Source organism: Onychomys torridus, chromosome 12 (genome assembly GCF_903995425.1).
Source record: "Onychomys torridus chromosome 12, mOncTor1.1, whole genome shotgun sequence".
In the NCBI taxonomy this organism is placed as follows: Eukaryota; Metazoa; Chordata; class Mammalia; order Rodentia; family Cricetidae; genus Onychomys; species Onychomys torridus.
In genome coordinates, this window is record NC_050454.1 from 73,917,253 (window position 1) to 73,944,801 (window position 27,549).

At 43.9% G+C, this 27,549-nt stretch overlaps 1 protein-coding gene across 3 annotated transcripts in view; it reads right to left on the minus strand.

Annotated features, from left to right (window-relative positions):
• Positions 1 to 27,549, minus strand: part of Dscam (DS cell adhesion molecule) — a 625,088-nt gene that overhangs the window by 62,833 nt on the left and 534,706 nt on the right. For all 3 annotated transcript variants that reach the window (XM_036203115.1, XM_036203114.1, XM_036203116.1), the window contains exons 21-22: positions 4,156 to 4,309; positions 323 to 440 (exon numbers count right to left, since the gene is read on the minus strand). In XM_036203115.1, the coding sequence (XP_036059008.1) occupies positions 323 to 440; positions 4,156 to 4,309 (272 nt within the window). The remainder of the gene's footprint in view (positions 1 to 322; positions 441 to 4,155; positions 4,310 to 27,549) is intronic.

Below are 27,549 nucleotides of genomic sequence, written 5' to 3' on the forward strand. Positions count from 1 at the left end.
GTGGGCATGGTGGCACATGCCTATAACCTTAACACTAGGGAAATAGAGGCAGGAGGTCAGAAATTCAAGGTCATCTTTGATTATAGAGTTTTGGACTAGCTTGGAATACAAGAAACTGTGTGTGTGTGTGTGTGTGTGTGTGTGTGTGTGTGTGTGTGTGTGTGTGTGTGTGTGTGGTGTGTGTGGTGTGTGTGGTGTGTGTGTGGTGTGTGTGGTGTGTGTGTGTGTGTACACAGGGTAGAAACCCACTAGATTTAGTACTAGGCTGCCTGACATATTGGCTAAGGGCTCACTGAAAGGCATACATTGGGTTACTGGTTACCTGTCTTTCATCCATTTTACTGCAGGTGAGGGGTCTCCAACAGCTTTACAAGGCAAGACAATGTCCTTCATCCATGGAGTAGTTACTGTCCCACTGAAGGTGAGGATCCGAGCAGGAGCTACAATACAAAAGAGCAGACTATCTACACAGAGCCAAGGTGACCTTCCCAACAGAGCAGCACCCCCACCCCGAGTCAATTAACACTGCAGCTGTTGGTGCTAGTCTCCGGTATTTGCCTTATAAGGGGTTTTCCATGTAAGGACATGCTCACAGATAAGAGTCCCCACTGCAGCTTCTTTTTCTTCTACTAACCAAAATATAAGCAGTACATTAAACACTCGGAGTTTCATAAGCCAGGCAACTCCAAGCTGTGTTTTCTATGAGCTCGATTATTTTTCAGAGCACTTTATGAAGCAATTCGTCTCAGGCCCCAAAACTGCACGTTAAAATATACTTTTAATATCTGAGAGAATAGACAACATAAAACATAAAGTCCAATGGCCAGAAGAAGTAAATCCGGACCAAAGCTATTTATCCGCGGTATGATTCTTTGTCCACTTCCCCACACAGCCAGATCTTTAACTCACGCACACATTAAGGAAAGGGGGCAATTAAGGTTGGGCATTGACTTGGGACAATGGTTCACCCAATGCCACTAGTTTCAGTGATTCTCAGGACTGGTAGATACCAAGGTTCTTCCAAGAAAGATAACTCCCACCTGTGCCATCCCCCAGGCACTTCTTCCTGGTGCACAAGCCCCAAGGGAGAGGCTGCTCTTTGTTAATTGAGTTAGCACACTTGGACATACAATGGAGGCTGGGTATGCAGAAAGGAGGGGCAGGTTCTCTTTGTAGGAGCTCAACCTGGCTAGACACTCAGACATTGAGATCATAAGTGGGAAGCCCCCAAATGACTCTGGATCCATACAAATGGGACCAGAGCTGCCAGGACTCCTGCATGGTGTCTGGACTTGGGGATTTAATACTGGCCAAAGGAGGGGAGGGCAGGGATCCCTGGGATCCCTGGAACCGAGTCTGGCACAGAACACCAACTATTACAAACTACCAAAGCTACTCTTGTTTCCATTGTCCTGAACATGGTGGGCAAATGCCAGCTGGCTCAGAAGCTGGGCTTTGGGGATGAGGAACTTTTCTAGTCAGTCTGGGCCATGCATGTGAAGCAACTCCTCATGGAGGCAGGAACGTCCTGAGGCTGGGGCTGCTTTTACCAATCAGCTGTGGTGGCTTTTCGCATTTTTCTTTTCCAGTCTCCCAGGACTGTCCTCTATATTTAGGAGAATGCCCTCAGGGGCTGAGTGGGGGCCTTCGAAGCTTTTAAATGGCCATTCACTTTAAGAAGTATACATTTATATCTAAACTCATAGTATAGAGAACTGTGTAGTCTTAAAGATGTCAGTAAGAAGAGAAACTGGAGTGGTATAAATGGCAGCTCTCTGTATGTACCCTACACTTCTGAAATATGAAGCTGTTCTGAAAAATGTATATCTAACAGACAGACACATACAGAGAGAAGTGTACACACAGGTATATGCAGTTTACACACACACACACACACACACACACACACACACACACACACACACACACACGAGCTTCCCTCCTTAAATCTCCTACAGTGTCTTTGCATTTCACTCTAAGTGAGGTCTAAAATCCTGAATAAAATCCTGCTCTCCTGGCAGGACCAGATCCAGGCCTCTTTTCCATTGGTCCTCAGAGAGTGCTGTTCTCCTGGCAGCTCCACCCACTTCCTACACTGCTGCCCCTGTGTGCAGACTTTTAGCAGCAGCCTCCTGACCTCAGTTGCTTCCTGTCTGCACAGCACCTTTCTCTTTTCCTGCCACGGCCCTGACTCCTGCCTGTGTCCCTCCATCACCTTCTGTCCTTCTTGTGCTTTTTCTGGATAGCACTTGGTGCAGTTGGCCAGTGACCATGGGTTTCATGATACTGCTTTCAGACTGTCTCCCACAAAACTGTGAACTCTCTGAGGTAGGTGTGTCTGCTCTGCTCATCCTTAGAAGAAATTGCTCTGCACTAACCAATCCCTGCTTATTCTGGACACTCAGCCTGACTTTATTTCCCAGCCCTGCATTGAAGACAGGTGTGGCCCAAGCCCCTTGCCAGAATTCTGTGTTGGGCTCTGCTGTTACTATGCCAAGTTGCCAAGATTTAAGAAGATTTGATTCCACAGTCAAACCTCAAGAGCTGAATTCCTTGTATTTTGGATAGTGCCTAACGTATAATAGACATTTGAATATTTACTTATTTGTTTAGTGGTGCCAGGGATCAAGTGCAGGGTCTCATATATACTAGGCTTTACCACTGATCAGTAAAATGGTATTCCAGTGATTTATGAAGTAACTTCAATATCGTCTCTCCTGGTAGGTCCCACTCCTCAGGAGCCTGTTCTCAGCTGAGCCCTATCTGACTGTGGAGTCTCACTTCTACCTCACTCAGGCTGTCTGGAAACAGGAAGGGCCTGCAGGAATTCCTATCCATCCTATGTACTTGGTTGCAGTTCCTCATTTATCCCACAGGGCAGACTTTATAGCTCATGTTCTCCCTGGATGCCACTGTTTTCTCGGTGTTAGAAGGTACGTGGACATTGTGGCTAAAGTGTACAATAAACAGGAACCCCAATTTTAATTGTCTTTTTTAATTGATGTTTTACCTGCCTGTATTTGTATTGAAACTTCCCTCACTATTTTATGCTGCCCATGTCAACAAGCATGTTGCCAAGGACTTTTAGATGTAAAAAAAAAAAAAAAAAAAAATCAGAAGTTTGGAATGTCTGGATTTTTCCTTTCTGGCTCCTTAGAAATGATATTGCCAATCCAGAATCAAGAGGCATCACTGTTTGGACTGGAATTATGATTCATGGAAGCAGGTTCACTGCAAAGGCTGATCTAGTCAGACTATGGAAGCACTCACTGACAGCAATCTCCAGCTGAACACCATGGCTGAGCCTGCTTTTGATGAACTGTCTACTGTCACAATGAAACAAGGTACCAGACTGATACACAGGGATGCTCTGTACCGTGCTGACTCCAAATCTCATTCTTACTTAAGGTTTCTCTTGTGGCATGCTACAAATGAACCATGGGGTGGTTTGTATGAGACATGTCACTCATGGGCTCGTGGGTTTGAGTGTTTGGTCCCCAGTTCGAGGTACTGGGTAGTGGTGGTTATGGAACCCTTAGCAGGTGGGGCCTCACTCGGGAAGTATACCATTGGGGATGGGCTTTGGGGGTTCACAGCCTCACCCAACTTGCAGTTCACCCCTTCTGCTTCATGTTTGTGGTTGGAGATGTGACTTCTCAGCTTTCTGCCCTGGCTGTATACTGCTATGCCTCCCTGCCATGATAGTGCCTCTCTCTGGAACTGTAAACCAAAATAAACTCTTTCTTCCATAAGCTACTTGGTCATTGTGTTTTATCATAGCAATAGCAAGAGTGGCTAATTCAACAGCTGATGATTTCCTTACATCTGTAACATTTCAAGTCCCATACACTGTGAAACAGGCATGTTATGTCTCTTTAATAAGTGTGAACCTGATTTAGATCAAAGAAGAACTTCCTTGGGAAAATGGCAGATCGTGATTATCACTAATTCTTCCAAACATACATTTAGTAGTGAAGCCGTCAACCCTTGGTGCTGTGGTCACCACTAGGGAAGCCACTTTCCTGATTGGCACACTAAGCCTAGGGCTGGCTAGCTGCAGTGTGATGCCCACAAACTTCCTTTCAGCTAAAGCAGGGGCCTAAGAACCATTAAGCTGTGGTGGGTGGTGAGGCCCTTCCTCTGTGGTTCACATACCTTTAGCCAGCGGCTCCACAGTGATGATCTCACTACTGTTGCCTCTTCCAGCTGAAGTCACTGCTACCACCCAGACACTGTACTGTCGATTCCGACTCAGGTTAGGAATTCTGTAGGAAAATGAGTCAGGGGAGGCTTCAAACTCACTGATGACCTGTGGGAAGAGACAGAAATGTTTCCTTACTCACAGAAGCAAGTGGCATAATGGCTTCCTAAAAGAATGTTTACTAATATATTGCTTATCATAACTGATGAAGCCTACACCACCAGACACCCTCTGAAGGGCTGGATTTCAATGTGAACTGTAATTGGTATATGTAGGTGACCCACAGTCTGTGTCCCCTGTAGCACCTTTGATGGTCACACACCTAAAAAGCAATAAGACCCTTTATTGTTTGGCACCAAAGAACACAGAACACGTGAAACAGTGTTTTCAAGGCTTTGCTCATTGGTTAATGGATGGCAGTGAACTTCCAGAGATGGCAACAAGGATAACTTCAGCTGCAAGGGGTTTAATTTTGAAAGGGGCTTCAGGCTATGACACATGGGGGACCCAAGAGGAGCCTGGCATCCACACAAAGCTGAAGGGACAGAACTGAACAACAGTTTACAGGACTAGAAATGGAAAAGCTGGACACAGAGGGGATTCCTGGGATCCAAGAAGGTTTTTTGTGGGTGTCTAGTGAGCAGATCTACACACACGTGGGTGGGGGAACTCCTCCAGGTTAGGGAAAGAGCACCTAAAAGGCTCTGAATCAGAACTCAGCACTCACAAGGGTGCCTGCTCCCAACACTGGTCCAACCCCTCAAGACTGGGAGTGCTGGCTTAGGACTTGAGGGTTTTGCCTCAAAGGTGAAGGGATATTTAGCTTAGGATTCATCAGTAGTCTAGCCTGGTCTAACAGGACACACAATCAAGAATTGGAAAGATGAAATGATCACTAACTAACAACCACACCTCAGAGTGAAGGTCAAGAATATTTAGAATATCTGCCACTCAAATAGGTAGCTTTCCTAATGACATTCAATAAAAAACTTGCTCTAAATGAACAACATCAATATTATCACATAGGTGACCATATAAGTAAAATGTGTTATGCTCAATCCATGAAGAAAAGAATGGAGGACTTCTAAATACTACAATGTAAGTGGGTCTTGAAAACACATTGCTAATCATAAGAAGTCAATTATAAATTATCACATGGATTTAACTGTCTTTTTATTAAATGTCCAGGACAGACAAGGCATAGCCAGAAGGCTGAGGAATTGTCAGGGGCAGTGTGGACAAAGAGAATAGGGGTGATGGCTTTTCTTTTTAGGATGACAGGATCATTCTCAAGTTAGAAAAAGGAAGGGTCACAGGATGCAGTAAACACTTGATCTGCCCACTTTGAAAGCACCTGATCTGTGCTGTGTAAATGACCTCTTGATAAAGCAAAAAAAAAAAAAAAAAAAAAAAAAGATAAAGAAAAAACCCAAACAAGGAAACAAAAATTCTAGGAATTCCAAAAGTGGAAATCATGAGTCATGAATAAATAATTTTATCTATCAAAATTGACCCATAATCAACACAGAATGATTTTTGCAAAGTCAATAAAAGCAGTTCTATAATTATCTTACAGAAATATTACAAAATATTAGCAAAACAAGTGTATAAAATAACAGCATGAACCAGCTATAGGAGGCTGTCAAGCAGTGCACCAGATCTGTGTTACTAAAGGAAGGAGAGAGGTGTTAGGAAATATAAAAGATGTGTTACATTTGTTTATGCTGTGGAATATTTAATGATGCAAATATGTGTTGCATCCTTTCATGTTGCATTTGTTTAACTCTAAAAAGCTGTGTTACTTTGCCTGGTTGGTCTAATAAAGAGCTGAATAGTCAATAGCTAGACAGGAGAGGGATAGGCAGGGCTGTCAGGCAGAGAGAATAAATAGAAGAAGATACAAGGGAGGGAGGGGAAAGAAAAGGAGGAGAGAGGGCACCAGGGGCCAGAAACCCAGCCACATAGCCAGTTACAGAGTAAGAAGGAAAGAAAGATATATAGAATAAAGAAAGGTAGAAAGCCCAGAGGCAAAACATAGTTAAAGAGAAATGGGATAATTTAAGTTAGAAAAGCTGGATAGAAAGAAGCCAAGCTAAGGCCAGGCATTCAAAAGAAAGAATAAGTCTCTGTGTATTTATTTGGGAGCTGGGTGGTGGACCCCCAAAGAGTAAAAGAAACAACCAACTCCAGAGGAGCTGTAGGGAGAAAAGTTGTGGAGAAGAAACATTGAAAAGGTTCCAAACTTGAAACTCAGAGGCCTAAGAGTACCAGTGAGCTTCAGCCAGAAAAAAAATAAAGTCATATGAACAACAGCAAGGCAGATAGACCATAATCCAACCACACAAGACAGCAACCCAGAGCTTGTGTGGAGTAACAAAGAGGCTGACCACTGATGTTATCCCAAAGCCAAGGAAAAGGACTATAGGACAAGTCTTTAACTGAAGGGAAAAATAGAGTATACATTCGACATTTTTCCAAAATTAAAAGTAAAACCTTTTCTGATATTTAAAAGACTAGATGACTCTCCGGAGAGACACAGCCTGGGGGATGTCCTGCATATAGAAGGAAAGGTGCCCCCATTCACACAAAACTACAACCCTCAGACGCCTGGGCACATGTTAGCCTGCACAAGAACCTGTGTGCATATCTGCTCTATACTGCTTGCCCCCGCAAACCCCATGACCTGACTTCCAGATCAGGGAGATTTTAGCTTTATTCTTGGCAAATTTATGACAGAATTCAGAGGTTGTGTGCACGTGTTTGCCTTGTGTAATGTCCCAAGATGAAGCAGGTGCCAAGTTAATTTTTCCAAGCTTAGTGATGTTCAAAGGAGGGGACGGAAACAAATGAGAGACTTATTTGGAAAACACATATTTCATTATTTAAATGATGCCCTTGATAGCTAAAAATAATAGTTTAGATTGGGTTTACGACTTGTATAAAAGTAAAACACACAATAATGGCTCAGTGGTGGGGAGTGGAAACAGAAAGCTGTGTTGGGGTTGCATTGGAAGTTTTTCTACTATGGACGAGGTGTATGATGTCACTTGAAAGCAGACTATGATAACGCTGTGTGAGGCTAATCTTGAAGAAACCACTGAAATTTCAGCCTGAGGAGGGAAACAAAGCCAAGGATGAGTCCATGCAAAAATTAAATTGGAATTATAAAAACTTATAAGCCATTCAAAGAAGGCAAGAACAAGGAAAGATAGCCAGACCAGACATTTAAAACCAAGTAGCATAATAATCACAGTGGTAATTACATTAAGAAAATGAGGTTGAGTGCCTGAATTAAAGACAAAGGTTTTCCACCTAACAAGAAAACAATGGCCACCAAAAGAGAAAAACAAACAAACAACAACAACAACAACAAAAAAAACCCAAAAAACCAAAAACAGTATCCTATAGAAACACCACCAAACATCTTCCTAAATATTACATAAAATGGATTCAAGAATCAAACATTCTAGGTCTAATGTATAGAAGCCAATTTGACACTGATAAGGAGGTCAGCTCACCAAGAGGCTAGAGCCATCCTGAACCTTCATGTTTTTAATGACAAGGCTCAGAATACACAAAGGAACTGCCGAGCCCTAGACCAAGACAGCTCACCATTGTTTCACGAGGTGGCGCTAAGACTGCCCCCACCTTACAGGTGAGAAACCTGTAGGGCACACAGAGGTCATAGCACCAGACCGGGGGGGGGGGGGGGGGGGAGGGCAAGAGGATTATGCTCCCCACTTCCAAACTCATGCTCTATATAGTCAGTTATGAACAACCAACTCTAGATGAACTCTCACCTCTGCTTGATTCTGCAACAACCTTAAGTGGCTGGGTCAGCCGTGAAGGCGGGGGAAGCATGAGCTCTGCTATTAAACCAGTTTAACTGTATCTCTTCATTGTCTACCCAATCCCATAATCCTCCAGGGGAAAATGTCATAGGCTTGTTCACAGTCAAATATGTAGCTTACAGGTGAAATTTTCTGGACAGATAAAGTGAAATGATTTGGCCCCTGTGGGGATCACTCAGTGGCTGCATGCACTCCTTAGTGCACACTTGGGTAGACCCTGGCATTCACTATGCAAATCCACTACAAAACATTCATACCTAGACTTCCAGTAGTTTAGAGGGAAATTGGCTTGTGCCTTGGCAAACCACAATATGAGGAGGAAATCCTGAGACCATATATGAATGCACTGTGTTGTTGCCAAATATTATCCAAGGCTTAGGGATGTGGATATCATAACAATCATCTTCACTGAACATTCAGTATCAACAAGTCATTATATACACACCAAATAAAGATTTTTCTGTAGCGAACATAGCTTTTAGCCAAAACTCAATCTGTATTCTGTCTATGAGAGGTAATTAGTCTTTACTTCCAAAATACACATTTTATTTATGTTTTGGCCACAGCATGGAACATGGCTAACTCAGAAATTTAAAAAATTCATTTATTATGCCACTCTGCTTGCTTCACCATTTACACGGAAGATTAGCCAAGAATCAATGCAAAAAAAAAAAAAAAGTTTCTATGTATAGAAAGCCCCTCCAATTGGCATGGCATTTCTCCAGAAATCAATTGGGAAATAAGAGTTTAGCTTAGCTATTTAGTATTTTCTAATGGTCCCATGGGAAGGTCAGTTACATGATGTCTCCATCCTTTGATACCACTACATATTTTCCTGATGTCTGCAATAATCAGGCACCACTTTTCTTGTTTGGGTAGAGGGCAAGCAGAAAATTGTCAGTCGAGCCATTAATACAATTGGAGAGTCAAATAATTAATGTAGCTGAATATGTGATTAATGTATCTTAAAATTTGAGCAATATTGATAAAGAACAAGAGTGTCCCTAAAGATGTCAGTCTTTCCTAATAAGAGATGTGACTGAGGCCATTTGCTGATCTTGGTGAGCTCTATTCATCCATCTCTGGGCTCTAGAAGACAGAGTAGCAAGAATGCTCTATTGAGAGGTGGCTGTGTGTGTTCCTATCTGTAGGGGGCGAGCTACAAGTTCCAAGGAAATCCTTTGAACTTGGAGTCTGAAGGATACAAAGTTTGAGAGCTACACCTGAAATGTGAAGTCTAGCCCCCAGGGCAGAGACTCGACCTGCCTATCACAGGGGAGGGAAGCATATCAGGACCTCTACCACTTCCAGAGTGAGGCTGGATACTGACATCCACTCATGGGCCCTAGAGGCCGGGACAAGACTTGACTCCAGGGAGAAGATGAGACACCTCTAATAAAGGGGTGGATTAGAAATGTTGCCATGCTAGTTTCCAACAGAATCTTAGCTATGGATGGTGAATACATCCAGGTTTGGCCCTTTAGAAGAAGAGGTAATGGTTAAGAAAGAAAGGAAGGCAAATTGAAAAATAATCTGGAGCTCATTCAGTAAACACATGAACTCCATTAGGTCTCTTTCCTTAAACTTGGCCAGAACGGTCAATCCAAAGAAGGATGTTGCCTCTTGATTCCCTAGGAAACATGTCCCCACAATATTTTAATATGTGTTATTATAGCAGCAACTACATTTACATTTTGTGGTTTTTTTTAAATTATATTCGTGTTTCAATTTTACATATCAGCCATGGGTTCCCCTGTCCTCCCACCTCCCGCCCCCGCCTTCCCCCCAGGCCCCCCCTCCATTCCCATCTCCTCCAGGGCCAAGACTCCCCTGGGGATTCAGCTCAACGACTAGACCTGCCTGTACTGAATCTACATTTACATTTTAACCATTTTCTTTCTTGTGGGATCCCTAATGGGCTTGTGGGCCATCCGACCCAAACAAGTAAAAAAATATACTTTCTGAGAGCCAGCCTGGGTCTGCCTGAATGTCTTAGCAACAGCAGCTGAGACATGATCTGGAGATGACCTGGACCAATGAGAGGCAGCCATGTCACACCAGCAGATGCATATTCATCAGACCTCACCCCAGGGTGGGATGGAGGGTTTATAAGGCTTGCCTCTTCCTGAATAAACTGAGCTTGTTGTTTTGACATTCTCCCGGACGTTTCTAGTTAATGTGGGCCCCAATGCGGCTAACCAGCCATGGATACTTACCCTTTTCACAGACCTATCTTTGATCCATAAGGCTGCTAATGAATCAAGTCCTGACATATTTTGAGCAAGTCCAGTGGCAATGGGTAATGCATTTACAGACTTATTATGACTGGCACCATTTGATGAAGGCTGTGTTGGAGCCTGCGGTCTTCCTTAATTGGCAAGCTGCCTATGATGATCAGGCTGAGGCTCAGGCTTATTTTAATACACAGTACAATATCACTGTTTCTCTTAAGATGCTCATGGGCCAAGAACCATGTGTTAACCCTGTCACCCAAGCCCAAATTGGACAACACACTTATTTACTTGCCTTGGGAAACACCATTGCCCTTGGTGCATTAAAGGGATCCCACCACCCTTCAGTGACAACACTCTGTTCCCCTATTAGCCTGGAGGCAAGGATATGCTTGCATTTTCTCCCAGAATACCACCACACCAATATGGGTACCCTCCAGAGATGTGCATCTGGCAACAGACCAAGAGACTGGACAAAGAAGAAGCTTCAGAGAGGTAATGTATGATTTGCCCTGCTACTGTGGTATTAGTAAAGGTCATGTCATCACTGGCATGAGACCCTAGATATTAAGAAATTGCCTCACCCCCTACAACATCGATTACACATCACCAGAAGGACTTCAATTGGCATGATAAAAATGACTGAGGTCCCATCCAAGTCCTTGAGATTGAAATTTTTGACTAATACTTCTCTTGTTCAAATATCTTCTGCAACAGGTTCACCAACAGAAGGCGGCCCTACAGGTTTTATTGGCTCTCAGACACCTAGATCAGAGTTCTCCTAGAGAGATAATGCACACATGGCTCACTGAGATACAGAAGGCCTAAGCCCACCACCGGGATAGCTCTCCAGGACTGATACTCTTCCAGGCCTGGTAGTCAATGACGGATAAGAGCTTGTTTGGCAAGCTGATCTAAGACAGGCACAGTTCATCATGCTGAGTTCTCCTGAGGTGGAGTCAACAAGGTTAGGGCAGTGCACCCTAGCTCCCACTGAGCATGTGTGGGATGACTCATCTCTAATGGGCTTGTGGGCCATCCAGCCCAAACAAGTAAAAAATATACTTTCTGAGGCCAGCCTGGGTCTGCCTGAATGTCTTAGCAACAGCAGCTGAAACATGATCTGAGATGACCTGGACCAATGGGAGGCCGCCATGTCACACCAGCTGATGCATATTCGTCATACCTCCCCCCAGGGTGGAGTGGAGGGTATATAAGGCTTCCCTCTTCCTGAATAAACTGAGCTTGTTGTTTTGGCTTTCTCCCAGAGTCTGTGTGGTTTGACTCTGTGCCTACTTGCCCCCACCCCCAAAGGGAACAACAGCACAGGACCCTGCCACACTTTCTATCATGCTTGCAACAGTCCAGTATCATCCAAGGCAAACTGATGACTTTTACATATATTTTTGTTACATAGCTATCCCTTCTGAATTATTGGGCATGTTCAATGGGAAAGGATGGATTTTACTTCTAGATTTTCCCCAACACTTCAGTAGTAGTTACACTACTTTGAAATGTAGAAGAGGCTGAAGGGATAGAAAGGAAAGCAGGGTTTCCCTACGAAGCATCACAGCATATTAAGGTAAGGCGAGGTGGGAGTGGAGGGACTTAGTATGTGATATATTAGGGATTAATAGAAAAATAAGTGTGTGGAGAGGTATCGAAGGTACTTTAAATAATTAGTGATCAGTGCTGTGGGATGTACTTCTGTATGCTGTGAATATTTGTTGCTCTGATTGGCTGATAATAAAGCTGTTTGGCCAATGGCGAGGCAGAATAAGGTTAGGTTGTACAATCAAACTGAAGATGGAGATGAAGAAGGATGGAGTCAGGGCATATACCAGGCAATCATTGAGGAAGCAAGACATGTAAAAAAATGAGGTAACAAGCCATGAACCCCTGGGCAAAGCATAGATAAGAAATATGGGTTAATTTAAATGTAAGAGCTAGCTAGTAATAAGCCTGAGCCACTGGCCAAGCATTTATAATTAATGTAAACTTCTGAGTGGTAATTTGGGAAGTCACTGCTGGGCATCTGGGAGTTGCTGATGGAACAGAAATTTCTGATTATATATGGCGGCCCATCGCTCAGTGGTTGGAGCACTGGCAGCTCTTCTAGAGGACCAGGATTCAATTCCCAGCACTCACATGACAGCTCATAACCATCTGTAACTCTGGTGCCAGGGGATCAGATGCCCTCTTCTGGACTCTGTAGGCACCAGGCATGCACAGATACATATGCATATAAAACACTCACACACATAAAAAAACCCAATACACATTTAAGGATCCAGTTACACACATGAACTCTGAGCAGCTGTGGTTACTTGCACAAGACCAGCACAAGATTAAGTCAGTCAAAAATCCCAGCATAGATGAGGAGGGGTTCATGAGCCCTCATCTGTACTTGAGAAGCTATGGGTACATGATAGCTTCTGGGGGAGGAAGAGTGGCCATTAGTGTAGTGGGTAACCATCCCAGCCTTGGCCTGGAAGTTCCAACCCCCATTGAGGCTTCGGTAATGGTCACGCCCACAAGGCGGGGCTGAGGGAGGAAGCTGAAGACCCAGGATCGAGAGGAGAGGGCTCTCTTGGTTCTGGGACCCTGGATGCTGGAGGTAGACCAAGCAGAGTTCTCCAGAGAACACTGCCGGACTGCGCCATACCTTTGCCAGACCCTGCAACCTATCCCTTCATTTGTAAGTTACCCCACAAAAAAAAAAAAAACCCGCCCTTTTAACTACGTGGAGTGGGCTTAATAATTTCACCAATACATTAGTAGATTCCCATGTCCCACGGATGACCACACTCATGCACATATGGGCAGCACTGATGGGACTCAGTGGGTTAAAATAACAAGAAATAGAAAAAAAAGACGACATGAAGCTGGGAGTGAGATGTGTTGAGGGAATAGGAAGGGAGGATTAGGGAGGATATGATCAAGATATACTGTATATATCATGAACATTTTAAAGAATAAAACATTATTTAAGGGGCTAGAGAGATGGCTCAGAGGTTAAGAGCACCGGCTGCTCTTCCAGAGGTCTTGAGTTCAAGTCCCAGCAACCATGTGGTGGCTCACAACCATCTGTAAGAAGATCTGGTTCCTTCCCTCTTTTGGTCTGTAGGCATATGTGCAAGCAGAATACTGTATACATAATAAATAAATAAATCCTTAAAAATATTATTTAAAAGACATTTAAGCATCTAAACATTTTCTTCCCTTAGATTTTTATCTATTTGGTCTTTTCTTTAAAGTTAGGACAGAAGTAGAAAAATGACTTGATTTTGAACAGGCTACTGCTGTGATTAGGGTGCCATGGCTGGAGTCCAGTTCAAGCTTCCCAGAGTGCTGAGTCCAGGAACGTGGCCTCTGCAAATCCCTTAGTCCTCACTGGAAAAGGAGTCCTGATGTGCCCAGCAAGATGCTACAGGAGACTTTGGGAGTTGGGCTGCTGGTAGCGCTGCACCTGTCATTTTGTTAGCCATCTCAGGAAAAGGCTGCCCTTTCTTGTTAACAAAGCTTCAACATCTTCACTTTATCAGAGTTCAGAATTAATCTGCACTTGTCCCGAAATCACTTCTCAGATGATGTGAAGTGGGTACTTATGTCTTGGGCATCAGAGGAGATGGAAGAAGAAGACAGAGTCCACTCTAGATGATGTCATGTGACAGGGAGAGCTCATGGTGTTCTCCCAAGAGCGCTGATATTCTGTCTGAAGATTCACAGGGCATGAACTGGAGTGTGGAGGGCCATAGGTGAGTAGCAATGTAAAGAATTATAGGACTTCAGGGAACAGCCATATAAACTTTCTGGGCCACAGAAGGTTGTGGGGTTAGCATATGAAGAGGAGAGTTGGCAGTGAGAAAGACTGGGAACTTTCACCAAGACAGATAGGTAACAGAGTGTGTGGGAAACCCAGAGCTGCACAAATAATAGGGTGAGAAAGCACACTACAAAAGTAGCCTGTAAAAGGTAAGACATGAGGCCAATTATCTTCCAACTTTTCTGCCAGCTCTGGACCCTTCTCCTTCCTTGGAATGCATTTTTTCATTACATTTATTTATTTAGAGAAAACCACATCTCCTTTTACTATCCATGCATCCCTATTCAATTCCTTCTAGACAAGAGTCTAGAAGTCCCAGTGGGCGATGTGATGTAAGAAACAGATTGAGACCGCCCATTTTTAGTATGAAGCATGCTTAGAGTTCGTCAGGTTACAGTTGAGCAGGAGGCACTACCCCCCTCTTCCTTAGCTGTTTGCTGCGAACACTTGTCTCAGAACTCAGAGACCCAGAAGGTGAAAGCAGTCACTTGCTATATGACTGAGGCCATAGTCAGATAACAGGGGTCATCTTCATCCCTTAATTATTCATTAGATAAGATTCAGTGACCTAAACCAACGAGATGGGAAATTGGGAAGGCGCAAGTCTCAGCCTGGAGGAGAGGAAGACAGAACTTTAAAAACCCTGTCTTAAGATACCAGAGACTCCACTGGTGAAAACTGATTTTACCAGTCTTACTAGGGAATCAATGCCAAAGCTCTGAGTGTCAGCTAGGGTAGCCAGCATATGGTCACTCAGTTTGGGCTCATGGTCATTTACTGAGTCTATTCTAGCTCATAGATTCTAAGTTAAGACCATGACTTGGCACACAGAGTGTTAATTAAGAATGAGGCAGTACAGGGCTCTGAGAAGTTCTTACTGAAATCCAGAAATAAGGCCATTCAGAGTTCTCCTTTTAAAACTTTCCCTGTCATAGCTGAGGACATGGCTTAATATTCAGCAAGATGTCTGGGGGTGGAGGGATGGCAGTTCCATGGGCTTGTTTTAAATGTATATTTATAGAAAAGTTTAATAGGACTTTTGACATGTTTGCCTCCCTAGATAGTGTCCAGCATGGAAAATGTGGCTGTTGGGATAAATTGTGAGATATCCAAACGATGGCTGACATTTCAAGCACTCTGCTCTTCTGTATTAGGGTCTGCTGGCAGAGTCCTGGATTCTGTAGAACTATGCTGTCTATTCCTTGAAAGAGGGTGAAACTGCCCGGAAGTTCATTGTCTTATAGCGTGTCTGTGTCAGTTTTATGTCGGCCTCTGTCGCCTGTCTTTATTCACAGTTGTTTCTGCCTTCCGGACGCTCCTACCACCTCCCTTTCATGTGTGTGAACATTTTTATAGGCAGATAACATAAAACTAGCCACAAAAAATTAGCTACAACTAAGGACGTCAGACTTTTTTTTGTGATAGTTTCTGTAATCACAGATTTTATGAACAGTTGCTGAATTCATTCCCCAACCCCTTCCATTATTTAGCTGACTGGATGTTAGTAAAATTCCCTCCAACTCTCCATCAGGGCCCTTTTGTGGCCTTACTTTATAGTCCCCTATGGCCTTTCCCTCCACTCCACTATGGGCTCTTGTCCTGCTGGGACTTGGAGCCAAGGTCACTTTGACTTGCTCCTTTCTCTAGGGAATATTCCCAATCCTCAGCCTCCCCTGGGGTCAGCACCCACCAACTAGTGACTGGAATGTATCAAGGAAATGATTGTTATATTAGCAGAGTTTAAAGATGACCCAGAAATCATCAGAATTTGAAAGAGAATGCTGTGTGCGGGATAACTGCAGCGTAGCAATCTGCTCTGATCGAATTATTCACCCTGTCTGTCAGATGTAAAACTTATTCCACTTAAAAAAATTCAATTAACTTGTTAATGAAAAACTAATTCTATCAAAGAAACAGGGTGCTCTGAAATGCCTAACATCTAATAACTAACTCACAGTTTCTAAAGTCTAGAAAGCTCAGATTTCATGGGTCCACAGTAGTGTCTTACAAAAAGAAAAAGAAAAGCTTCCCCTGAAGCAAAATACACAAACCAGCAGCTGCTTTAATAGAGGAACAGTGAATGGCATCTCCAGAAAATGTAAGTTAGTGGGATCAAATTGATACTAAAAAATTCCTATGTATAATTCATTTTGATAGAATCAGCATCTTGTTTCACAGGTTTCTTCTCCAGAAGATGATGATCAGCAAAAAGAACTTCAGAAGACAGAGGGTGCAGAGACCATAGAGACTGAGAAGGTCACATTGGCAGTAGTGGCAGCACTAACATTAAAGAGAAATGTGTTAGCCTGGCCCATTTCTATGTCCCTCTGTGTCTTCCTGAGATCACCGGAGAGATGCTGATCTATACATCACATGTACTCATTGGCTGCTTTCTACAGAGCCTTTCAAATATAACATATTTGACTTCTTGAATTTTCAAATATAAAAAAAAAATTGCTATTAGACTTTGCAGTGAAATAAACTTAATATCCAGAAAGACCATGAAAGAGTCTGCCTAGAATCAAGGTCATTGTCCCATTAGAATCTACATGACAGCCTCTTCCCTTTTCTAGCTCTTCCCAACCATATGCCCTCCTTTCACTATCCCGTCTCCATTGTCATGCCACCTGCCACCCTAATTACCTATCTGTCAAAAGTGTATTATTAGTTTCACTTATGGCTGTCAACCATTCCATGACTTCTGCACAAAAGAACAAACTTAGCATCCCACAGCTTCTCCCAGAAGAGAAGAAATTCAGTGACGATTATTCTTAGTAATAACAATAATCTAGGCTTAATATGCAACCCTGAAGAGGGTTAATATGGATTTCCATTTCCATTACTCTTAATTGAAAATATTTGAAGCCTACTTAACTCCTTAAATAGCACAATGCACTTGTATCAGGCCAAGTCGAAGAGATCAGATGTTTGCCAAACCAGAAGCATTGAAAGACACCAAAAGCTGATCAAGAGGGCATTTCAGCCAAATTGTGCTGATGGTCATACTTTGATAATGGGCAGAATATAGATGTCTAGGTCGTGAAGCTTTTTGGAATGCTATGACAATGTTGGACATGCCTGCCATTAATTACAGGGTGACAACTGATAAGAAAGCCCTGACATGGGCCATGGGTTTAGGAGTCATTTGACTCTGTTGTTGCGAATGGGCCTCAGGCCTTGCTGGTACCTGATGGTGACAGTGGAACAGACAAGGCAAAGTCTAAGCCTCTTTATCCAAAATCTGTCTAAAAATTAAAACTGATTTTGAAAGGGCATTATAGCCCACAGGCTCTAAGGAAGCTATAGACAGAAGTGGAAATGAACATTCAGAGTAACATCTCCTGCCTTCGAGGCTGAGTGCAAGCCATGTCAGAGAACTACTGTTGGAAGCTTATCTCAGAGGATGGGCAAGCTATCTGATGGGCTTCAGAAGAGTTTTCCTGGGCTGGCTTCTCCACAAATGCTATTGGCATGTGTGCACAGATATCCTTGACTCTAAAACATAAGATTGGGTTTGGGATTCCCAAAGCAAAGGTAATCCCCACCCTTCTGGTACCAGTCAGTGGCATTCTAACAAATCTGGTAGCACCAAGGGCCTCTGATGATAACCTAAAAAACAAAACAAAACAAAACAAAACAAAAACCCCTACAATACAGACTCCACAGAAGGATCATACAGTGATGGGCTGGTCCCATGAGAGAGAAAGATCTTTTTGTTTGTTTGTTTGTTGTTTGTTTAATTTTGAGATAGGGTCTCACTATGTGGTCCTGGCTGGCATGGAACTGGCCAGGTAGACCAGACTGGCCTTGAACTCACAGAGATCTGCCTGCTTCTACCTGTCTTTGCCTCCCAAGGGCTCCCACCATGCCTGGCAAGAAGACTGTTTCTGAAGGATAAGCTTTTGAGAGAAAACACATGGCAACAAAGGATTGATGCACAAGCATGAGAACCCAAGTACCAATTTTCAGCACCCACATAAGGCCTGTTCATGTAATGTCTATAATTCCAACACTGGGAGGCCTTGGAAGGTAGATCCCTGGAGCTAAGTAGCCACCCACTCTAGTCATCAGGGAGCTCCAGGCTCAGTGGGAGACTGTCTCAACAGGAAAGAAAAAGTAAAGTAGAGAGAAATAAATATCCTACATTGATCTCTGGCTTCTACAAATACATACACATATGTGCGCATGTGCGCATACAACAGACACACACTATAGCATGGAAAATGTACAGAAGGTTAAGAATCATGTCCTTTAGAAGTAGCTATGAAGCATGGAGGAATTTTCAGGGAAGATTCCAGAATACAGATCCCAGGAGGTTTTATAAACCAGAATTGATTTCTTCTGGCTGGTGTGTTTAGATACGTCCTTGTCTCTGTGAAATATTTCCAGGTTTCCTATAGCTCCTTGTGTTTGGTGTCAGGATGCTAGAGGCTAGAGCTATGTGTGTACATGAGTACAGAGGATCCAGAAAATGTCTGAACCAAGAAAAACTCAAGGAAGGTCTTATGGACTTGGTGAATTGCAGATGAAGCACAAAGGTCTATTCTTAGCCTGACTTGGGATGCTGCCATAATTTCTAGTTTTGCTATTCAAGAACAAAGGGACCCACAGGCAGGTCACTGTAGAAGAACAAAGGAGGATGATTCCATGCCAGCCATGAAAAGGTTCAGGCATGTAACCTTCATTCTTCTGGTGTAGAAAGCAGCCAGCGTCTGCAGAATGCTTTCCTGCCTCTGTAAGGAAATGTCAATATTCCATTCAGCATCCCTTGGGTGACTCACAGTCACAATCTATAAACTTTAAACACGCATCTAAATATCTCTTGGGCATCTCAGAGACTAACACTACCTCTCATCCTCAAAAAGCAGAGGCTGGGCCGTGCTTATGTGGAACACTGTCTTAGTTATGTTTCTACTGCTGTGACAAAGCAACATGACCAAGGCCACTTAGAAAAGAAAGAATTAACTGGGGTTTACAGTTCCAGAGGGCGAGAGTCTATGGTCATCAGTGTGGGGAACACGGCAGCAAGCAGGCAGACATGCTGTTGGAGAAGTAGCTCAGGGTTTACTTCCTTATCAGCAAGGAGGAGGGAGAGAGGGAGGGAGAGGGACAGGGCAAGGGAGAGAGAGAAGGAGAGAGGGAGAGAGGGAGAGAGGGAGAGAGGGAGAGAGGGAGAGAGAGCGCTAACAGAATGGCTTGGGCTTTGACATTGCACTTTCTCTAACAAGGCCACACCTCCTAATCCTTCCAAAATAGTTCCACCAACTGGGACCAAGCATTAAAATATATGAGTCTATGGGGACCATTCTCAATCAAATTGCCACACACATTCAGGCACAAAGTCAAGTCATAGAACAGTGAGGTTGAAACCCGTTGCTAGGGGAAAATCCAGGCAGGGTGGGGCTGACTCCTAGGGACAGACTGTGGACCTTTAGGAGGAAGCTACCTGATGCTGGCCAGCTGCACTGTCTTCTCACTTTCAGATCCAGTAAATGAGGGCAGCAGTGGGGTAGCTTCTGCACAAGGCACTCATCAGAAGTACCTGGTATAAATACTGTTTTTTAAAGTGTACATCACTGAAGTCAGGGGCCATGCCCACCATTGACAAAGATACAGCAGAGAGGTCATTCTCCAGGTGCCATGGTGCTTAGAAGATTTATTGACTCCAGTTAGCATCCCTTTTTGTGTACATATATGTGGAAAGCCTGGGTATACACAAGTGTGTGTGTGTGTGTGTGTGTGTGTGTGTGTGTGTGTGTGTGTGTGGTACATGTGCTTGTGCAGGCCAGAGGTCAACTTCTGGTGGTATTCTTGGGAGCTGTCTAGTGTGTTTTTGTGGAACAGCTTATCAGTAGGATCTGGGACTCACCCACTGTACTAGGCAGGCCAGCCCCTGGGATCTTCTGTCTCTGCTTCCCCATAACCCCTCAATTCTGGGGTGATTAGTACATATTACTGCCCAGTTTTTCACTTGAGTGTGGGGGATCAATTGCTTTACCAGCTGAGCTGTCTCCCCAGCCCCATATGCCCACTCTTGTTCCTGATGTACCAGGTAACAGCGTCTTCCTTGAAGTCAGGGCTCTATTCATGTCCTAAGAAGCTGGCTCCAGCCCTGGTTTGAGGAGTCCAGTCCTCAGCTGTGCTCCTGCACTGCCGTGTGCTGCCCTGCTCCACTGCACAGAACAGCCTGCCTGGCACCTTCTGCCTTCCCATGGGACACATGCTCTGACGATGCCTCCTGGGGTCCTTCTGGGTAGGTAAGACTATGGTGATGTCTGATGAGTGATTTCCAGAGAAGCATTAATCCCCACATCAACCTTTCTAGGATTTCTTTCCCTCTGTTATAAATCCTGCCTGGGTGTTTGCTGGAGTGAAGGTGATGTAGAGCCAAGCTAATGAGTTAATATCAACTCAGATTAGGCACAAGCAGGAGATGAAGGAAAGCCACTTGCAAACATGGACCACTAATGCACAGTCTGGTTGCACACAGTCTGGTTGCACACGGCATGCCTCATCTTCTGCGGAGGCATGAGCCAAGAGCCTGGCTCAATGCTTTGTGTAGAGTTCTAGTCATTTCTGTGTTTGTTGAACAGATGAATAAAAGATGTGGTAATCAGCCAATGTGATAAGGAGTGATAGACAAGTCTGGGTTCTAGTCAGAAGATAAGAACACGGTGGGAACATTACCAACCCTAGGAATAGGAAGGGAAGGATGAGGATGAGTGTGGGCAGATTGTATGTGGCATACAGGTAGGCTCTCTCTCAAGACGTAGGTGTTAGGAAATTAGACAAATAGGACCAAGTGTTCCACAAGATGGAACCCATAGCTGGCACTGTTAGGTGGCCAAGATCCTGTGCCTAGAGATGTCACATGCCCTAGTGGAGTGCCTACTACCATTACGCTGACAAATTAGCAACAGATTCCCAACACCTATTGTTATACTCATAGATTAATGCATCGTCTCAGCTTTCATTAGAGAAGTGTTTTCTTGCAGTAGATGTTGGTTAACACAGAGACACACAACTGCACAACATGTGGAGGATTCGAGACTACAGAACGCTCGGCCATAAACGAGATGTCTATATCATACTCCTTCCTCCTGAGGCTCAGGGGTCATCATGGAAAAGGAGAGCAGAAAGACTTTAGAAGCCAGAGGAAGTGGATAATTGCAACAAAACCATGTTTTCTGGACATGGTATGACAATTGTCCATAGGAATTCATAGCACTTTCGGACAGCCTGCAACCCAAGTCAGACAAAATCCTAGCATGTGGGGGCATGCGGGAAACATGCTGGTGGGAGAGGGAGACTCCGTTTTTGTTAAAGGTGTGACCCCTGATAGGTAGACCACCCTCTAGGGCAGCAGTTCTCACGTTGTGGGTGTTTGGCAAACCTCTATTTACAAAAAATATTTGCATTAGGATTCATAACAGTAGCAAATTAGAGTTATGAAGTAACAACGAAAATAACTTTATGGTTGGGGGTTACCACAACATGAGGAAGTGTATATAAGGGTCCCAGCACTAGGGAAGTTGAAGACTGCTGCTCCGTGGATGGGCCCACACCCAAGAGTCTCTACAGCACAAATTGAACTCAATAGCTTTTTAAAAAGAGGACAAGAAGTTGGGTTGGCAGGGAGCAAGGAAGTGGTTCTGGAAGGATCTGGGTGGGGGAGTGAATATGATCAAAATACATCATACATAATTCTCAAGGAATTAATAAAATACTATTTTTAAAAGGTTGTCAGGGATGGAGATAAAAATGTGAACTTAGCTTCAGGTGATAGTTAAATTGTGAGAACAGATGCTGGGAGATAGGGAAGAACACAGCAAGGGTGAAGGGAGAATGCTAGAGCACATCAACACATCTACACATCGGAGCACTGCATCAGTAAAGCGGGCAGAGCCCTGGGAACAGGGACCACTGCCATGGCATCATCATCAGCTCAGAGGTCACTTAGATACTATCTGACACTCGATTTTCCCGTCTGTGTTCTCAGCCACAGTCGCTCTGTGCAATGCTGTCTTGGGAAGGCTGGGACCTCATAGGAGTCACATTCTTCACTGCCTAGAACCCTGCTCACTTCTCAGTGGAGGCACTGGAGTTGGAGAAGATGGCTGGCTGGCGCTGGTTCCCTCAGCCATGTGCATAGCACACCCTTCACCTGGAGGGACTGGTTAACATTTTATATCTAAAATTATTTTTTTGAGAATTTTAAAAAATTTATTTATTTTCTGTTTGTGATAGATCCTAACTGCAGTTAGCCTTCCATCCACTCCCCCCCCTTCCACCCCCAACCTCCCCTTTCCCCCTCAGATCCATCTTTTTCATTTTTCCCTTTAGAAATGAGCAGGTCACCTAGGGATCTCCACGGAACTCAGCAAAACAAGATGCAATAAGACTAGGTATAAACCCTCATATCAAGGCTGGGTTTGGCAACCCAGTAGGAGTAAAAGGGTCCCAAGAGCAAAAGAAGGAGTCAGAGATACCCCACTCCCACTCTTAGGGGTCCCACAAAAACACCAAGTTAACAACCATAGCATGTATGCAGAGGCCCAGCACAGACCCACATGGGCTCCATGATTGTGGCTTCAGCCTCTCTGAGCCCATACGATATCCGAAATTTTTTTTTTTAAGGTCACCACAAAGGATCTGGGATATACTTCAGTGGGCAGAATGTTTTCTAGAATGCAGGAAGCCCTGAGGTTGATTCCAGCACATGCCTATATTGGGAGGTAGATGTGGGAAGAAGTTCAGGGTCATCCTCTCTCTGCTACATAGTAAGTTTGAGGCCAGCCTGCATTACATGAGCCCTTGTCTTAAAATAACAAACAAAACAAAAAACATATCGAGATGGGAATAGCTGATGGAACTCACATCTCATGGGTGCTATAATTTTAATGCTGTTTATATGTTTGTTCTTCATCAATAGGAAATTTCTGCTGCTTAACTTCACATTTCTGAACTTAGTATTATGAAGTAGATAGTTACTATAGCTTAGTGCTCATATAAACATATATATCTTTCACAGGTGGATTTTATAGACAGGAATTTAAGGAAAATACAGCTCAGCTACTTTCTAGTCTGATACTTAAAAAGATTTTTATTTTACTTTATGCTTTTTGCCTGTGTGCATGTCTGTGTACCACCTGAATTCTTAGTGCCAGAAGAGGATGTCAGATCTCCTGGAACTTGATTCACAGGTGTTTATGATGTGATACGTGGGTGCTGAGACTGGAACCTGAGTCCTCTGTAGAAAAGCAAGTACTCTTAACCACTGAACCATCACTCTCGCCACTAATGTGAGACTTTAAAATGTTATCTCACTTCTTTGGGATTTTATTATTTGCAATAGTTTTTAAATTACTTTTATTCTTACTATACTATAATTTTTTAATAGCCTGCATCCTGAGGTTCTAATTACATGAACTTGGGGGCTGTGCTACTGTCCTCTCTGTGGGAGTCTAGTGTGTTTTCTAGGCTCTTGAGGTGAGAAGAATGTTTTATTAGCTCTGCTTTTAGACCACCAGAAAACAAACCCGGTTAATTTACAGTTAGTGTGACATGTCTGGCCACATCCAAGGTCTCTATTAATGTTGTTTTTTGCAGACATAAACTGGGAGAATAGCATGATATAACTGCCTATTGTTAGATGGGGTTTATATATATTGGAGAGCAAACTGACTCTTTTAAGGTCTTATCGAGAAAGGGAGCTCTGCTTGGGACTTTGTGGTGGGGGCATCACCGAGGAGCTGCGCCAAGGGACTCATAAGAGAAGATAAGATTAGAGGGCACACCATGTCCTGATTTATCTTCCCATGTTCTACATTCAACTATGAAATCATTTCAAAAAGGGGGGTGGGGTGGGGGAAAACACGTCAGATTGATGCACAAGAAAAATGATAGAGCCTGTGCTGCCCTCTGCTGGTCATCATGATGCATAGCAGAAATGTTCATGTCTCAACAAGAAAATGAGTATCACATTTTCTGACCAGTGTTCACAGTGCTGAAGTTGCTACCCATGCTACTGGAGGAGAAAAGTAATCATAAATTTCACCCAGTTATGAGCCCTGTGAGTCACAATAGCCACCTGCCTTCAGGATAGGCACAAATGTCATGGGAATAACAAACCACTTAAAAAATGGGTTTAGGGTCTACTTTATGAAATGGAACCCACATCTGACATTGTTAATAAAGGCCAAGAACCGAAGACTAGATACATCATAGAACCTAGGGGAAAAGCCTACTACTATTCTGCTAAAGTAACATAGCAATGAAGCCACTCCTAATGATTCCAGGGAAAACCTACTACTGTTGTGCTAAATTCACATAACAATGAGACAACTCCTAGATATTGTTATACCCGTAGATAACTGGACTGCTCAGCTTCATCAGGCTCTTGCAGTAAATGTTAATTAATACAGAGACTCACAACTTGGCAATGTGCAGAGTGACAGACTTTGGAGGCCTCAGCCCTAAATGGCCTGTCTTTATCAATTTCCTCCCTTCAAGGCTCAGGTGTCTATGTGGGACAGTAGAAGAGAAGACTGTAAGGGTGGGCTTGTTGGGGAGCTCCAAGGAAACAGTGTCTTCTAGACACAACAAGGCTGATGCATCTATCAACTCAAAGAGGTTGCAGCAGCACACACAAGACATGCACAGTTCCCAGCCAGACAAAAATCCCAGCACAGAGAAGGGGAGATGCGCATAAAGTCCTGCTCCTAACCAAGAAGCTATTTGCAATGGATAGCTGCTGAGAAAGGGGAAGTTAGTTTTCTTCCATGCAGTGTCACTGGGTATACCAACCACACTCCAGGGCAGGCCCCATGCCTAGGAGTAGCTGGCCAACACACACAAAAAATAGCTCCCCCTCATGTGTGTGTGTGTGTGTGTGTGTGTGTGTGTGTGTGTGTGTGTGTTGAGAATGTGGAAGGAGTTAGGGGAGGTTAAAGAATACAATCAAAGTATATCATATGAAAAATTTAAAAAGCAAGAGTTAAGAGAAGAAACTAAAGATGGGAAAAATGATTTATTTTCAGTAATTTTGTTTCTTGTTAATGCTGCCTGAAAATGGACAGACAGGTGATGTTTATAAGGGTTCACCCTCTGATCTTGACCCATAAAGACATTATCAATTATCTTTGTTTTAAACAAGCAGGGCTTACCCAGTCGCAGTAAGGCAGAGGCATGGCTGTAGAGATAGAGCAACCCAGCCTATATTTTGCTTCACTTTATTACTGGCAACACAGGACTCCTGGCCCTTCCTGTAAAACTCGGTGCCCCTCAGCCATCATATTTTTATCTCTGTAGTGAGATTTTTTTTTCTTTTTTCAGTTTTTGAGATATTATCATTCTATACATCCCAGGCTGGCCTTGAACTTATTATTTTTCCCACCTCAGGCTCCCTGGTGCTGGAATTGCAGGCATATACCATAACACCAGCCTGTTAATATTTTAAAATTTTATATGTGTGTATGTGGGGTGGATATGTGTACCATGTGCATACAGGAGCTCAAGGAAGTAAAAAGAATGAGTCAGATCCCCTAGAACTGGGGTTAAAGGTGATTGTGAGCTACTATGGGGATCTTCTGCAAAAGCAATATATGCTCTTAACTTCTGAGCTGCCTTTCCAGCCTGGCTTTCTGTATTTCTTAATATCACCAAAAGTCAGTGCAGAAAAAACTTTAGAGTGGTTCCAAGGCAGCAGCTAGGTTCTGCCTCCTGTCACTTTGGAGAAGGTTCTGATGTGTCAAAATCCATGCTTCATGTATGAAGAGACAGTGAGACTCCTTGTCCATTCTGTGACTGCTGGTGCACATCTCTCTCTCCCTCTCCCTCTCCCTCTCCCCCCCCTCTCTCTGTCTGTCTCTATTTTACTGTAGTGTGTGTGTGTGTGTGTGTGTGTGTGTGTGTGTGTGTGTGTGTAGGCCAAAGGTCAACCTTCAGTGTTAATCCTCAGGTGCTGTCCAGTGTCTACTTAGATTTCTCAAGACAGACTCTTTCACTGGGACTGGGGACTTGCTGGTTAGGCTAGCTGGCCAGCCAGTGAGACCCAGGGATCTGCCTGTTTCCAACTATGCAGCACAGGGATTATAGGCATGTTCCACCATGCCCAGTTTTTTACAGGCTTCCAGAGACTGAATTAGTGTCCCTGTGCTTTGCAAGAGCTCTACTGACAGAGCCATCTCTCCGGTCCCTGTGTGTATTCATAGCACCCTCTGGCACATCTATCCTGTGAGCAACTATAACTAGACAGGCTGCATTCACATTCAGAGGTGAGGAGCAGTCTGAGGCAGTGAGAGTCAGCCGGGGTGTTCTCCGAGCTCTGCCAGTGTCCTTCAGCTTTTTAGAGTCAAAATAGCAAAGCTGACAGTTTCAGCAAATGGATGAGTGAGTGGTGAATGAATGAATGGAAACAAGGAAGCAGTCTGAGTGGACAGCAAATGTTCTGCCCATCAGAGATAATTTGCCTCTTCTTTTGCAGATGTTGAGACATGTTAGGACCAATGCTAAAATCAGGAGTTGTAGTGAGGTGTCCTTATTCATGCCCAGGCCTTACAGAGAAATACTACAGCAGGCAGGTGCTCCTTCCCTTTCTGGTAGAAGGCTGGCCTTACTCTGACTTTCGAGAGAAGGGCTCCGTGGCTGACAATAGCTTACTTGGCAGATAAAGAGCTCACAGACAGTTTGGAACCCAGCTCTGACAGTCCTGTAAACCCGTACTTTATGGCAGAGGTGAGTGGTAGCACATGCAGAGCACACCTGTGATATTCTCAGAGGGGCTACAGCTGCCCTGGCATGCACAAGGCCCCTGGTTCCTGCCTACTCATGCTGTCTGCACACCAGGCCTCAGGCTCCATGCTCCCAAGAGAGTCTGGACTCAGGAAATGCATCACTTTAATGAAAGGACTCGTAAATAAATTTGGCGATATCCTTTAGTCTCATGGAGGAAGGCAGTTCTAACACTTCCTCCTGTGAAACAAGCCAGTCTCAACGGGTCAAAGTGCACAGGAGTCTGCTGATAGGGGGGTCCCCAGGGCTGTCACATTCATAGGGACAGAAAGGAGTTGCTGCATTCAGTTTCTGCTCTGACTCCCCTCTGTGGGGGACAGTGACATGAAGTATAGGCTCAATAAATACTTTCTTCCCCAAGTGCTTATCATGGCAAAAGAAGCCTGACTAGGACACTATAGTAACTCGGCTAGACTGGCTGGCCAGTAAGTTCCAAAGACATGCCCGTTTCTGCCTCTACAGAGCTGGGATTACTTGAATTGCTATACCTGGATTTTTTTGTGGGTGCTGAGGACCCACACTCAGGCCCTCATGCTTGCCTGGAAAACAAAGCTGAACTATCTCCACACCCTGGCTACATGCTTTTAAGCTCTACGCCAGGAACAGGGGATACAAAGATGGGTTAGACATGATTCCTACACTTTGAAA